The sequence below is a fragment of the Pavona decussata genome, unplaced genomic scaffold (genome assembly GCF_977016875.1).
Source record: "Pavona decussata unplaced genomic scaffold, jaPavDecu1.1 SCAFFOLD_218, whole genome shotgun sequence".
NCBI lineage: Eukaryota > Metazoa > Cnidaria > Anthozoa > Scleractinia > Agariciidae > Pavona > Pavona decussata.
The window spans coordinates 845,412-861,439 of record NW_028145623.1 but is presented as its reverse complement, the minus strand read 5'-3'; the positions used below and the strand labels follow the sequence as shown (position 1 = coordinate 861,439).

General features: G+C 37.8%; 1 protein-coding gene across 1 annotated transcript; it reads right to left on the bottom strand.

Moving 5' to 3' along the window:
* Positions 1-15,247, bottom strand: LOC146459611 (low choriolytic enzyme-like). Its single transcript, XM_085089327.1, has 11 exons — positions 15,145-15,247; positions 12,619-12,750; positions 11,700-11,826; positions 9,525-9,616; positions 8,206-8,289; positions 7,406-7,542; positions 4,578-4,659; positions 3,918-3,941; positions 3,125-3,256; positions 1,746-1,984; positions 1-172 (listed from the first exon to the last, which is right to left on the bottom strand). The coding sequence occupies exons 1-11, from the start codon at positions 15,218-15,220 to the stop codon at positions 92-94; spliced, it is 1,206 nt and encodes a 401-aa protein (XP_084945453.1). The 5' UTR covers positions 15,221-15,247; the 3' UTR covers positions 1-91.
* Between the last annotated feature and the right edge of the window lie 781 nt (positions 15,248-16,028).

Here is a 16,028-nt window from a genome sequence, read left to right as displayed (position 1 = left end):
TTCATTATGCCAGTCATATGCAGTTTATTTCTACGTTTTCTACATTTTCAAGTATTCGTTCTACAACATAATCAGACTGGTGCGTTATGCTTTACTGGCAATCATATATGGTGATGTCATCAATCGCAGCATCCCCCGTATAACCACCTCCTCTTATCCCCTCGAAGGTCAGCTGCAATGAAAACAAAATTATACTGAAAGTTTACGGGATTGATGCTTGCGGAAAAATTCAGGCGTGACTAGAATATTCCAAGTCAGCTTAATTTCAGGTAGTTTGTGAATGGACTTAGTAAACAAATAAACAAACAAAAACCAAATACAAACAAGCAAAGAACAAAGAAACAAAGAAACAAGAGCATCAAAAATGAGACAAGATTCAAAGTCTGAGATCTTATTGTTTTGGCCTTGAATTTAGCTATTAATTGTGGTAAACGAAATCTTTGAGCATTACTTGTGGCACTGTATGCTACGATTCAGTCAGTCGATAGGGTCTTAAACTGCAGACCTATCAAACCCTAAAAAAAAGTAACATGTGGATGATAACTTAATCCAGTGGAAAAATCGCTATCCCGGATAAAATGCACTGAAACCACTGCAGTTTTCCCTCGGGATAATGTCTTATCCGCTGGATAAAGTTATCTGCTCTTTTAACAACTGGGACCTGAAGTCATGCAAAAGGTCTGATATTTATTATTTTGCCTAGGTCAGTCGAAGAAGCCACTTAATTACAACAGAGATTAGTAAAAAAAATACTGGAAATAAAAGGAACATAAACTGGGTACGCTTAAAAAGGAAAAATACTGAAATTGCAGTCAGGAATGGACATAATACAATCTTTAATGTGTACGACTCTGATACTCAAAGATAGCGCAACACGCGAATCAGTTTGGTCATAGTATAGATTTTGACCAAGCCACCATTGTCGACATTCTCAGCAAGCCCGAAATACGGGCAATGATCACATTAAGTCAGTTAAGATTATATTATACTGTGTATGATTGTTTCTGTTTTCTTTTGCAAAGTGAAGCGGGCTTTTTATAGATCGACTCAAGACAACACTGTTTAAATTTTATGGACAAAATGTTAGACAATATCATCCAGGCTTAAATAAGCGCGTCGGACAATGTACAGCCAGCATCTCTTACTTTGTTACTAAGTAACTATTTGGAAATATTTTATACGTGCACTAACGAGTAACGAAAGCATTTCCACTTCCACATTTGGAATTGAACTGAAAGTGCGACAAAGTATAAATTTTGTCAAGATTTCATTACGTTATTCAAAATCCGGAAGGATTAGTGTCCTTGTGGTGAGATCGAGAATTAAAAATGTGTGCCTCCCTCTGCTGATATCGTAAGAGCTCGTAGGACAGAAGCTGTGACACCTTCGAATCTATGTAAAATGCACGCAGTACAACAAGTGATATTGCTTTCAAACCTGTGTAAAGAAACTACAAATTTCAAGCCATTTCAACTTCTTTTGAATGGAAATCTAAATTGTTAACCACTAAAATGACATGCATTGAATTCCAGTACGTGGTACCTTTCATTTTGAATAACGTAAGGCAGCTGTCTGTGGATGACGCGCGACCACTCAAATGAAAGTTCTGTGGTACTGTTTACTGTGATCTCCAAGGTAATTCTTAACTTTGAGTTTGTGTGCGAAAAATCAAAGTGTAACTATTTCAACAAAAGTTATTTAGCAGTACTGTCTTGACGGCTTTCAAAAACCCTTCGCTGACTAACCTTCTTAGATCCTGATCCTTCCAGAGGAATGTCTTTCATGTTCCACTGGTTGCCATGGTTTCCTGATTCCTCAAAAATCACGTTGTTAACAAGTTTAACTTTCAGTGTGCCCATACTGTTCCCATACATGTGGTAATAAAACCTCAAGCAAGAGTTTCCGGATAGCGTCACCATACGAGCAAGTTTGGAATTATCACCTCGCCTTCTGGGGCGAGAAGCCTCGATGTACATAAAAGAACCTTAAACAGGTAAATAAACAAAGGAACGAATGAATGAATGATGGATGATGAATAAGTGAACCGATAAACGGCAAGCAAAGAGGAAGGATTAAAGGAAGAAAGGAAGGGAAGGAAGAGTTGGATGGATGGGTGGAGAGATGAATATAATATAAATGGACGTATAAGTACATCAAATGTAGGGATGGTTATCTTAAACAAGAAGTAGAAGTTGACTACTCTAGAAATTTATGGTAAGCTGTAAGCTCACATGATTCGTTTCAGTTCGTTTTACCATGCCCAATGACACTAACAGCTTTTTTTAAATGAAGCAAATGATGGCACACGTTCCGTGGCGTGGGCAGAGTTCTACTACCCCCTAGCTTGTTAATAAATGCAAAAATATTGGAAACGAAATTTCCTTCTCGAAAACACATCGAAAGCTTTCTGTCTATACTACTTTTTGATCATTTGCCTTCTGACATTTTGGAAATGGAGTTCAATTTTTCTGTTTTAGCCTTCCATCCACACGGACTGATGACAAATGACCTAATGATGATGTTTCCGTTGTTTAGAAAGTTCCATTTCACCTCGTGCACTCCAGACCAGGAAAACGACGGTTTCTCAAAAGTCACTTTAATTAAGATGGCTGGTGATCGAAAACACTTGTTTAGTGTAGGCGGAAGTCCCAAATTAAAAGAAAGCTCCGGCTCACCGTGTAAGGGCCGGCGTTACTCGAAAGTAATTAGTCGGTCACCTTTTAGCCTTGACCAAATTTTTGTGTGCCAGAAAGGTCAAGCATACGATAGTTTTCTTTATTCATGGCCAAGACAAAATATATGTAATTGCTTTGCTATATGTGAGTTTGGGAGTACTTCAGATTACCTCGTGGAAAATTTTAGTTTGGTCATGCTTGGTGTACAATATGAATTATCTGAAGTTGGTAGCATTTTCGGTACATTTTTCTCGCTGTTTTGGACAGTAAAACACAGCTGCCAATTCCTATTTCTTCTTGTACTTACACTTATTGTAAAGGAAACGTTTACCTTAATCTTACAAGACAAAAAATGTCCACCTATGAGGTTTGACTGGATTAAGCTGCTTTAGCTTACTTGACTTTGTGTTGTTGCTATAGTAACCACGAATTATATAAATTATACGTACCACCGCCTGTGTGATCAGCCTCCGGTCCAGTGCCTCCAGAGGGTGTGGGTATGCTTCTTCGTGTCCAGTCAAATTTGTCATCATTTTCTTGGTTGAAGCCACACAGATTATTGTCAAAATTACACTGGAAAGCTGGATAAGGGAAACATCCACCAGTTAATAGTTAATCGTGCAAAACTACCTCTCCATTAAACAGAAACAGACAACATTTAATAAATCAATAAAGGGGAATAACATGGAAAATTGCCCTCATCATTTCTTGCTCCACCATTATGAAGCATTCGCTTCGAGGAATTTAATGAGAAACAATAACGGGTGCCTCTGAAATATCCAATTACGCGACTCGAGACAGCGAGGCGCAATGCGACCAACAGATTTATCAACTTTGCAACCGACAACCGAAGACACTCGTCTGTTGAAATCTTGAAACATTCGTTAACGAAACTCATGAACTGGCACTGGAAGAGGTACGATAAAATGCGAATTTCTTGGTTATAAGTGCTTGGCTAATACAATTTCTTTTAAGATTTTTCACCGAGTCCCGTAAAATGTCAGAAAAGTCATTATAGAAAAATGGAGTTAGGTCTAGGATCAACTCGAGGTTACTCTCGCGCGAGTGTGTATGTGTATCGCGCGCCGCGAGGAGGTGTTAAGAATGGGAAATTCAAGCGTGTATAATTTTGCAATGTAACTGAGTGGGACCATAATAAGGCAGTCCCTTTGTTCGAAACAAAGTTCTAAGGACCAGAATCTCAAAAGTTTATCTATTTTGACGATAATTCCATTGACTTACATATTCCTTGAACTGGAGGATGAGCTGCGAAACAATGACAGCAGAAAATAAGTAAATGTGTGCTTGGAATGCCATGAAAGACATTAAGGTCGCGGGCCTATTGCAAACTGAAACGGTTAAGCTCTCAAACACTTTTTGAAACTCACAATTGTGAAGTCAACACATACGTGATTGTAAATGTCAAGGATCAAAACATAAGATTCAACATTTTCGTAGACTTCTTTCATAAATGGAGGGCTTAATTGTTATTCTTTTGTATGCATTTAAATTAGCCTTCCTGGCCTGGCTAGCATGTGTAAAAACAAAAGTATTTTCACTAAAAAGCGAGGTCAAGAAGGCTTATTTGCATGCACATAAAAGAATACTAATTATGCCCTCCATTATGAAAGAGGTCTATAGCTCTGATGCAAGCACATAGGTAATTAAAGAGAATGGGAAAAAATTCTAAATAATATCTCATCGCTCGGGGAAAGCGTTTTGGAAATATCTGGTTCAACACAAGTAACCATTATTAACTTTGGAAAACAAATATGTGCATCACTAAAAGTTAGAAGTGTAAAAAAACAACAACAAGAAAACAAAATTGTCAATTGTCAAGTCTATGGGTTTTGTGGTTTTACTCTAAGGTTGTGATATCGTCCAAACTTGAAGGTGCCTTACTTGGTACAGAAGCGCATCCATATAGCTTCATCATTTGGTCAACGTCGATATCACTGATTGCTGCCCTGTTGCCAATATGAACCTAAACACAATATCATCATAATTTGCAATACATGCTTGCGCAACTCCATCAGGTCCCTCGGGGACTTATTTTAACTATGTGATATTTGAATGTATAAGATTAATAAATTGACTTGAATTTTGAATGTTACCCAATTTAACGGGTCTTGGCATGCGCAGTAAAATGGACTCAATTAAACTCTTTACTATGTGCACTATTTCTAACTTTATTCGGTGGTGAGGGGGCAATGGGTGTCCTGTACCGATGGATGTCCTGTACCGATGGGTGTCCTGTACCACGCTGCAAATGATCCCTGAACCGCAAATTATCCCGAGAAAAGGTAAAGAATGTCGTGGACAGTGGAATTTTGTGGAAAGTGGAATCGATGTCATGATCAATGAAACGTCGTGGACAGTGAAATGTTGTAGAGAGTGCAATGGTCTGGTCAGTGGACTGTCGTGTAGAGTGGAGTGGATAGCAGGATGTCGAGGACAGTGGAATGTGAGCTCAGGCATCTGTGACTGATTTCGTGTGTGGAATTTTCATCTCTACCAGACTGACCGAATGTTTTAACTTAATTTTTATCTTTAGTAGATAACACTGATTGTGACGTTTGCCCCCCAAACTAACTCATACACAGTTTGCATTTTGGTCTTTTTTTTTTTTACCACTTATCTTTCTTTTTTTTGTTTTGTTCCTATTCCACGTCATTCCTTATTTTTCTCACGGATCATTTGTGGTCCACTCTGGGGATCATTTGCGGTTCTCAGTTTGGGAATCATTCCTGTTCGGGGATCATTTGCGGCGCGTTAACGTGACGGTCCCAGTTTTCATGACACCTGGAGGGGGAGAGCTTGGGGAAATATTTACTGAGGGCATTTAATTGAAAACCTGCGGTATTTCGTTATTTCAGTAATGTTATCAGTATGATACATGATATTATTATTCCACTATTATGTCATTTCACCAAATAAGGTCAAGAGAACGCGCAAAATATGAGACCGTAATACACTGTAGTGTCCCGGTTTGACCGGTTTACAACAGAGCGAATACGGACGGAAAAGGCAGTAAAAAGCAGCAACAATGGCCGGACTGGGCGAAGAATAGTTTTTGAAACGATGCAAGCTCGAAAACAAGTTTTTAGCATGCCAATCACTTGCCATTTATCTTTTCATTTTATCCAATCAAATTAAAGTCATTTAACTTCTTTCTGTGTTGTTTACACCATTCGTACGCGCCATATACCGATGGACAGTTAATGCCGGGTGTATTTCAAAACTGTTACCAAAACAGAGAAGCCAAAATACAAAATGCTCATTGCTCATTGCTCGTAGTTTTCCTCGCCCCTTCGGGGCTCGGAAAAATACTACGCAACTCGCAAAATATCCGCGCGTATTATATGTAAAACCATCGAATAAGATATATATAATGTTATTAAGATACATGCGCGAGCTTAGGCCGCCACTATTTTTTTTTGATACATAAATACAGCGCAATGGTAAATAAAGAGCTAACGTCTTGATAAAAGTAGTGCACCAGCCAATCTTAAGCCAATCCACTGCTCACGAGAAAAACATGAAAATAAATGAACAAATACACGCACAAAAAAGGAACTAAAAATAAAAAGGAGGATAAAAGGTGTCTATTTACTCGCTTCTTGTTGACCTGGATTTCATCAGAAGAGATATTTCTGACAACTGCTTTCAGGAGAGAGTTCCTAATTCTTAATTGCCGTATGAAGGAAGCTCCTATCTAGCATGTTGGTCCTTGCACATGGTAAACTTAGTGCATGGGGCGGCATGGATTGAGAAGTTACTGTAACCCGCCTTCTTTCGTATGAGGGTGGATGCAGAACCTGAGGATCTACCTCACGATAAATCCCAAATAAAAGAGAAATCCTAAGCTAAGCTGGTATAATTTGGCCACGAGGGGTGATGTATGCAGTGTCCACAATAACGTCAGTGACACATTTGATTACCTAAACCAAAGGATCTAAGATCTTTAGCAAAGTCGACTGCCAGCAAGATTTTCGTAACTTAAGATCAATAGGAATAAAAACGCAGGCTTCAAGCTATTTAGCAAGTTCACTCAATAATTGATCTCATGAAGTGACGGACGGATAGAGTTGATGAGAAAAACGATGATCACTCGCCTTCTGGACCGCCATATAGTAGCTAAAGATAAAATAGACTAAAGGATTTTATGTTTGAAACGCCAGCCTCTACATAAATGACAGCTGTGGACGTGCCATAGTCTCTTGGTTCTAAATATTCAGTGGGCTGCGGCTTTTTAGCCCAGTATGACTGTCACCCATTGAGACCCCTTAGCAACAAAAAAGACAAGATCGGTCGACTTGATATGAAAGACACTATTTAGGAACTAAGTGAAAAAGGATTGCGTTATAACACTGGTAAAAATATCAAAGAAAGTGTGAAAGAATTTGAATATTTGGCTGTAAAAGATAAATTAAATACTTAAGCAAGATCTAAACAATAAAAATACCCAAACAAACGAACATACAAACAAAAACAAAACAAAACAAAAGCAATTTAAATGAGCTTATGTCACATAGCGAACGATGGAGGAAGAGATTGACGTATAATTCTTTCCATTCACTTTTAATTTAATTTTGTCGTTATGCAAAATAGTTTTCATTTTCATCAGAAAAAAACTGAGCTTTGTAGCAAAACAAAACTCAACTCCAGCCTCGTTTCCAGTAAAGGCTGGGTCACCAAGAACACAACTGTTAAATGGGTTATTAACGTACCCCTGGTTTCTTGGGAACAATTGTTGGCTTGGAATTTCTCGTGAAGAACCTTTCACCGTAGTGCATTATGGATCCATAATCATAAGGTGTCCCCATGGAATTGTCGCTGTAGGATTTTCTGAAATTGCCTTCCGCTCCTGTACAAAGACGCAACCATATTATTAATTTTGTCTCTACGTGAAACGTTTGTGTATTTTGAAAAAACCTGGCTGACAATTGGTGTATCTTGTGACAATAATAAATCATGTTTTGCTGATTAAATCTAATTTGTCGTAGCAAAGTTATTTGGAGTTAAACGTACCAACAATGTTGTGTGTGGCAGCATTAGTTAACTTTTTTGTTCATGGAGAAGGAGCGTATACAACCACAAGAAACGAAAACATGAAAATCATTTTCATCGCTGTTCTTATGCGTCAACAACGCAGTGAAGGATAAAAAGGAATACGTGAGCTAGCAGCAAGAACCCACAAAAACTTATCCTCAGTTAAAAAAAAAAAAAAACAGTAGTTTATCGGCTCTTACAGGTAAGGTTGTACATCTGAATACGCTTTGCCAAAGACTACCAGGTATGTTGAGCGCAGCCACTTGTGGGTTCCAAACAAGAAAGTATGTTATACCACAATTATAAACCCTAGCGGGGAACAAGCAGCTGCTCGTGACTTTCATGGTTACTACACCATAAACAATATTTTGACTTTAATCTCTAAGTCAGGTACTTTTATTGGTGTTTGCTGCAAGCTAGATGTAAAAAGTCATTTTGAAAGAAAAAAAAAAAAGAATAAAAGAAAAAGGAAACCTACCCGATCTGATGTTCTCAAATTTGATTTCAACGTAATCATCTCTGTCAGGCCGGGACTGCTCATGAAGAAATCCAAGGGCGTGACCTTAAACAATAACAACAATCAGAACGCCATCAACGCATGAAAGATGCTACAAGCTGCTGAATTTATGAATTGAAGTCAGTACACAGCTTCAGGCGTGATAGTGTAGTGGTTAAGCGCGTCGTACTTTCGATCGGACGAGCGGAGGGTCGGTGGTTCGAGTCTAGGAGGAGCCACTTATTACTAACTATGTTGTTTCCTTAGATAAGCCGGAAGGTTTGCTCCACATTGGTTTGCTCCACCTTAGTCTTCAATTGCACGACATCAGGATTAACTGCTATTACGGAAAAATGGAAATTGGTGATCCGGAAAACAAAATTAAGCAACGACGACGGCGACGGCAACGACAACGCCGCCAAACAATAGGTTTAACAAGGAAAACATATTATTGACCTGCTGGTACATAATTCTTTTCCGTCCCCTGCAAAACGACAACGTAAAATATAACCAAATTCAAGGTTTTGGGAAGAACGTGAGCACACGACGGTGAATGCTTCATTGTCTTAAATTTCTTAACAAGATAGCCATGCCTGCCAATTTGTTTCCCGGGTTGTTCGCCTTTTTGTACAAGTAAGAATGAAGTTTTATTTTAAAGTTACGTTTTCGTTGCCGTCGCCGTTGTCATTGCTTTAGCTCCGTATTGTCTCTCAAACGATCTCTCATTACCGCTAGTTTTATACAAGTTAGCATGTGAGAAACGCAGGTGCACTACCTTGCTGACAATGCAATGGGTAATTTTTCAGCGAAGACTCTTTTAGCCCTTGAGATTTTTGTGCAATTTTTGTCGCACTTCTATCATGAAACTTTTTTGCGCCCAACTGAGTTGCAATTTAAATGGCGCGTGTAAACTAGTTAAGGTGATTCCATTTTATTGCATTGCGCATTCTTACTGCGCATAAGTTCTTGCGTCATTAGCGCACGCGCATTAAAAACATTTTCTGTTTTTTTATATGCTGAGCCAAGTCAATAACTAAATGCTATTTCCTCCTAAACGAGCATGGTGATCTATCTTTTTTATCTCGTTATTTTAACTTAGCTATTATCCTCTTTATTTCTAAAAAAAATTTAGAGACAATTGACTACAGAAAAAAAAACAATGAGTTATTGCTAGAAATACAGCGGGAAAATGTCACAGTGTCCGACGCCTCTTTCTACCTTTGGTTGGTACTCAAAGTAGGTTCATACTTTTACTGCTGGGAGTCCAAGTGAAAACGTTACAGCCATTATTAGTCACTCACCGATTTCATGAGCAATAGTTCCATGTCTCCAGCATCCGAAGTCGAGTGATATCTGTTGTTTTGTGCCAATTCTTCCCACATAAGACCAACAGCTGTTTAATAGCAAAGGCGTACATAGAAATATGATATAGGTATTGCGATTTTTGAGATGCATTTTCTTAAAAGAGGAAATCAAACATCACAGGGCCCAGTTGTTGAAAACCCGATTAAGCTAATTCTCGATTAACAAGAACTTTGGTTTGGTTTAATAACAAATCAATAAAGATTTTTCAAAAAGATTTTTGCCCTTCAGTTTTGACATTGACTTTTCTTTACCACTCGTTCAACATGAGAGTTTAAAAACAATTTTAACGAGCGAGCAGAAAACCTCGGTTAACTTTTAATCGTGGATTAAAAGTAATCGGCTTTCAAACAACCGGGCCCTGGCTAACAGCACTCAAGTTGGGATACCCAACTAAAACATTTAGGCAACGATACTTTAAATCCTTGTCTCCAGTGTTTCCAGACCCTTTTGTGGCCTTTCAAAGGAATATTTATGCAACCTTCTACAGTTTGTTTGTTTGAATGCTTTAGCTGAAAACGTTAATTGCAGAAAGTTACACTGAGCAGAATCTTATTTCTCGGATTTATGAGCTGTTGTTAAGTACAGTGCCTTCTAAAAAAGAAGTTTTTTTTGTGTGGTCTATCAATTATTATGACTATGCGGGGAAAGCAGATCTCAGCAAGGGCTATTAAAACCCAAAAAGAAAAGTGGGTGTAACCACGCATTTTTAGAGATAATTAAGCAGCAATTATTCTAAAAAAACAGTAAAATACAAATCAATGTATGACGTTTTTTTCCAAATTGAAGCTTTATTATCTCTGAAAAATGCAGGTTTTACCCAAATTTTCTTTTTCGATACCAAGAGCACTTGCTAAGTTCTGCTTTCTGCGTATAGTTTTAAACCACGCAAAAATATCCCTGTATTAGTAGCCACCTAGCTACCACTCATAGGTAACTCGAGTATCTCGACATGCGCAGACTTATGCGCAGGGAGTTTCAGTAACCAAGAAATGGACTTTAGATTATCATAATATGAAGGAGGAAAATTACTTTAGTGAACGCCACTGACCGCTAATTTCTAAGGCCTATGGGTTCCTATGAGCTTATTCTACTTCGGAAAGAGTGGTTTGCGGCCAATTTTGGCGCATAATCTGCAGTGAATTGCTTGCATTGATGCAATCTTCTGTAAAACTCGAAATTTTCTTTCTTCTAAAGCGAGTGATGGCAGCCGATGGCGAATAACGGCGTGAAGTTCAAGGGGAAATCACCGTCAATGGAGGTCCATGTTGTCTTCCTTCAGGACCCCTACAGCTGTTCATTAATGGTATGAAATAATTTTGCAAGCTGCATGGAAAGGTTAAGAAATCTGGAAATTTGTACAGTTGGAAAAATTTGTAGTAAGCAACGACTCCTTCAACTTATGTCAAAACGTGAAGAATTGGACAAAACCGAAAAGTAAGCGTTACTTTGCTTGAAATTGTTTAAAAAATAACAGTCATTAAGAGATGGATTTATCAGTAATTTAATCAGTACGCAATATTTTTTTAAATCCAGGGCCGTTTCAGTTCTTTGACGTTTTACTGGCGAATCTACGGGTTCAGTTATTATGCCAAAATGCGGGAAATCCTTTCTTATAGCTTTTTTCTTATTTGCCCTGGGAATAAAATAAGTCGGCCCCGCAGATATTTTTACAGATTTAGTAATAACAATGTCTACTGTAAACTAGCAATATACTTTCATTTCTGGAACTGATGTACTTTTAGAGAAATTCAAGAAAATATGTTGCCTTGTTTACCCATCAACTAAAATGCCCGAAACACTGTCTACTTCATTGGAATGTTAATAAAGGTCGTTTTGGGACATCCCCCCTGAAGATCTATTTGCATGCCAGATTTGAGAGGGGAGGTGACAAATTTTCATTTCCCACTTTGTTTGATTTTTTACCTCCAAAAAAGGAAGGAATTACTATTCTATTGTCACGAAATTTGGAACTAGCATTTTACCTGAGAAAACGTTTTCTTTTATACCAAATTCGAATTTCTGCGGTAATTAAGGCCTTCCGTACAGATATCCATCGAAATGAACTGTTGGGTTCCCCCGACTCAACGGTTTTACCAGAAACAGAAACTTACCCGTTTCCCCTGAAAAAGGACACGTAGGCAGTTTCACTTTTTCGTTTTTTAAACTTAATGCAGCCTTTGGTTTTTTCATTCCAGGCTCTCATTGCACCTGCTATTCCTTTCTTGGCATCGGGATAATCTAAAGACAGAGCAAAAGGATAGCAAACAGAAGGAGTTATTTATAATACTCAATTATTTAGGGTTTAAAGAGGTGCCCAACCTTGATACTCAGACTCGATAACTATTACTTTCTTTTATTTTTATGGTGATGAATTTTAAAGTAATATTTCTCAAAGGCATTAATAATTCATCAAGAGAAAACAAAGAAAATCACTACCGTGACCGTGGTTTGGATATGTGATCCTAATTACCATAAAACTTTGCAAACTTTAGCCTTGAATTTCTCCAAGAATTATTGATCATTTGAGAAGCCATATCAAACACTTGAAAGTGTGTTTCATCAGATATGCAAACACCTCGAAGTCGTTTAAAAAAACTCGGCTGCACTTCGTTTTTTCAACCTACTTCTCAGTGTTTGGATATCTGATGAAACTCTCTTCCTCGTGTTTGATATATTACATGAAACACTGTGACGAGTGTTTGATATAACTTCTCAAACAAACTGATTTTGAAGGAGGAATTAAGGATGCAATAACGAGGAGTTCTTCATCACATATCCAAACACGTCACGGTGCATGATTTCCTTTGTCTTTGGCTTTTGAATTATTTTAGAGTTTGAGAACAATCAATCAAAAATCAATCAATCAATCAATCAATCAATCAATCAATCAATCAATCAATCAATCAATCAATCAATCAATCAATCAATCAATCAATCAATCAATCAATCAATCAATCAATCAATCAATCAATCAATCAATCAAACAGACAGACAAATAAATACAAAAGTAATACTATTCTTGTTACTCACCGAGCGATGATTCAATGTCATAGACAAACACTCCATTGGGCCAGAGGCTGGCGGAACGTGCACCTCTCATCTGTGAGGGCACGAACTTTATGTCACCTTCAACCAACTGATTATCTCTAGTGTATTGGTTTTCTGGTAACGTATAATAAAAATAATAATTAAAATAAGAATTGGTTGAACAGAACTGCTATGCAAGTGAATTGGTTATTTTCGAATGAATGGGGAAGGTTTATAAATTAAAACTATCCAAGACTACAACAACAACAACTACAATTTATTTGCATTTCCATATACATATATGGTATTGCATAGAAAAAGGAAAAGTAAAAGTACAGTAATGATACAGCAAAAAAAAAAAATAAATAAATAAAAATTATAAAGTAATTCGCAGCAATAATTTGCATCAATAAATTTTTTTTCTGGAAAGCCTCGAAAACAAAATAAACTATTTTATTTTAAAAAATAAAAGGGTCCTTGAAGAGTATTAAACTCGGGATATTCTAATGTTATAGCATTAAAAAACGTTTTCCTTATATGCTTATGTAAATGTAAGTGACGGGAGGGTTGGGGTAGATTGCAGCCGAAATAAAAGGGTGTATGATCAAAGTACAGGACCTGAATGCCATACATTAGAAGCAGGCAGGTAGAGGAGAGACTATCTTGTGTTCTGGACACGAGAAGCGCGATTCGCTTTATGCAGATCAGGTTTTAACTTTATGTTGGCTCCAGGGAGGGGGGAGAGGGGGGCGGGGGGGCATTTTCTGCCTTCATCCGGCATTCTTGCCAACTTTCTGGACAAATCAGGAAGAGCTACTTTAGCACTGTGTATTATGTCTACTAACGACGCGATAAAAGAGGATATTATTGAAACTTTCTATGACCCTACGTTACTATCATAGCAACATCATCAAGCCAATGATACACGGTTCAATATTTGTTGAGCAACAAATGTTGCTGATGCTGTTCAACAAATGTTGAACTGTGCAACATGTGCTGTTGAATGTGGAAATATGCCATTCAATATGTTGAACGGCTGTTGAACGTTGTTGAACGGAATAGAGCCGTTCAACAAGTTGCCGCTTGTTGAACGACTTCAACCAATCGAGTTTGGTGTCACAAGGCTTGGTGTAAATATCCAACATGGCGGCATAAGAGGATGAAAAGGCTGTTTTCGAATAGAACTTTGAGAATACCACTGAACTCATCACTCTTTATGAGAAGTTTTCCTATCGAAGAAGGTCGAAGAATTACAAAAACCGAGATGCAAGAGATAAAGCTGTGGCAGAGATTGCGGTAAAAAGGACGTAACATCCATGCAAAGGAAATATCGGTAACTTGAAACATCCAAGTTTCTGAGTTTTGCCCCGAAATAGGTTCTATCTTTTTGCCATTTCATAATGAGAGCAACAACGCTCGTAGCGCAAAGGGATAACATTTCTTCTTCCGCCATTTCGATGTTCGCGCCAAAATGCGCAGTTGTTGCTCAACAAAAGTTGAATGAGTATTCAACAAGCTTCAACAACGTTTCAACAAGTCGCACCATCGTTCAGCATTTGTTGCTCAACTAATCAGTATTGAACCGTATTTCATTGGCTTAAGATTGACAGATTGAACCGCATTTTTGTTAGTCAAGGAGGATCACACATCACACACTTTTACAGAAAAGGCTAAGTGCAAGTTAATACTGCTAATGACGAGCCATGGAGACATTAGTAGGAAATCCATAAAAGTAAGAAGCTTCAATTACTTGAGTGGTGCCGCTGATGACGAAGGTAATAATAATAATAATAATAATAATAATAATAATAATAATAATAATAATAATAATAATAATAACAATAATAATAATAATAATGATAATAATGATAATAATGATAATAATGATAATGATAATGATGATGATGATGATGACGATAGTGATAAAAGTTTCCGTTTAATCGCAGTATCGCAGATCGTGAACATTCGCAAAGGACTTCAAAGAGTCCTGTTCCCCCATGTAATCGCATAGGATCGCGAAACAAAGTGGACTATTCTAAAACACGTTCTGGGTATCCCAAAATATTCCTATAGAGACAAGGACTTGGAACGTTCCACACGATACCGCGCAATGTCTTCCATAAGTTCTTAACTACGAAAGCGACCATGTTTGCTCTCAGTTAAAAGACACTCAAGTTTTGTTGCAATGTCGTTAAATCATGGGTCTCAGGACAATAGATTGCACGATCGCAGACCATTGGTTTCCATGAGGCGCGGCACGTCAAAGGACCTATGCTTCTCTTGGGGTATAGGGATGAGGGAAGGAAGTTAGTATCTGCAGTATTTATTGCCGTGTGTCTGTTTTCCTGAGGCGGAACAATGAATCATGACAAACCGTTGTTAAAAATGAAAGCTACTCACTAAAACCTAATTTGGTCAGGCGCTGCCTCTTTTGAATTTTTCAATACAAAATTTAAACTTTCGCAACCTGAGTAAAAAAGCAAAAAGCAAAAGTAAATGCAGTGATTAAGGCTGTGTCTATTTACATACCTTCAGGAGAATACGCTATCACTCCTGATACGAACCAGAGAAAGTTGAGAAGCAACATCGACTTCATGGTGATCATCGAGCTGATAAGAAAATGGTAGTCGCAATGATTTAATGGTGATTAAAGTAGCAGTTTAACTCCGCACACCTGCTCTCTGTAAAAACAACCATTTTCCATATTAACACTGAAAATTTGTCTTTCTCTTACCGCGCTATTGTTCTTTGTACTAAGTTAAAATTCACCTCACAAATATCAGGGCAATAAAAAGGCGGCTGTGTCATTCCAGTTAATTCAGTTTAACTTCATCATTACCATTGTGTGCGTCCATTAAACTCTTAGATTTTGTAACACAGCTGCATGGTAACTCGTTCGTACGAAACACCCGATTCAATTTCTTTTGTCCATTAGTACTCTCTTCAGCAATCAAAAACAAAGCAAGTCCTGGATATTTGTGGCGTTAACATTTATATAATGCTGGTAATTACAGAATTGATTGGAGCTCATTTTGAAGAAGTTCCCGTCAGGGAGTATTTGTTGTCTGACATTCACATAACCTTAAGGATGTTTATTCCTCCTTCCTAAAACTCCCAAAATATCTTACTATTTTATAATCTGCCATAGAGGTATTTTTTTCAATAAGTGACACAAACATACTCCCCCCCCAAAAAACCTTGAGGATTCGAACCTAAGACCTTCCGATTACTAGTTCGGATGCTTTACTACTGAGCTACAGGAGACTCGTGGGAGCCATGAAACTAGGTTCATGTGACAGGAGTAAACTTTGCCAGAGTTAAAGTTCTCTTGAATAAAATTGTTTCTACAGATGAACACTTACGAAACAGAAAAAGGCTTTTGTTAGTTGACAGATTTATTGATATGCCAATTA

Bases quoted from the DNA above. Each gene is read 5' to 3' on its own strand.
- LOC146459611 (XM_085089327.1), bottom strand. From the start codon at position 15,220: ATGATCACCATGAAGTCGATGTTGCTTCTCAACTTTCTCTGGTTCGTA. The intron at 3,257-3,917 runs GTAAGTCAATGG...TCCCTTATCCAG, and splicing joins TCCTCCAGTTCAAGGAATAT to CTTTCCAGTGTAATTTTGAC. The intron at 1,985-3,124 runs GTACGTATAATT...TACCTGTTTAAG, and splicing joins GGCTGATCACACAGGCGGTG to GTTCTTTTATGTACATCGAG.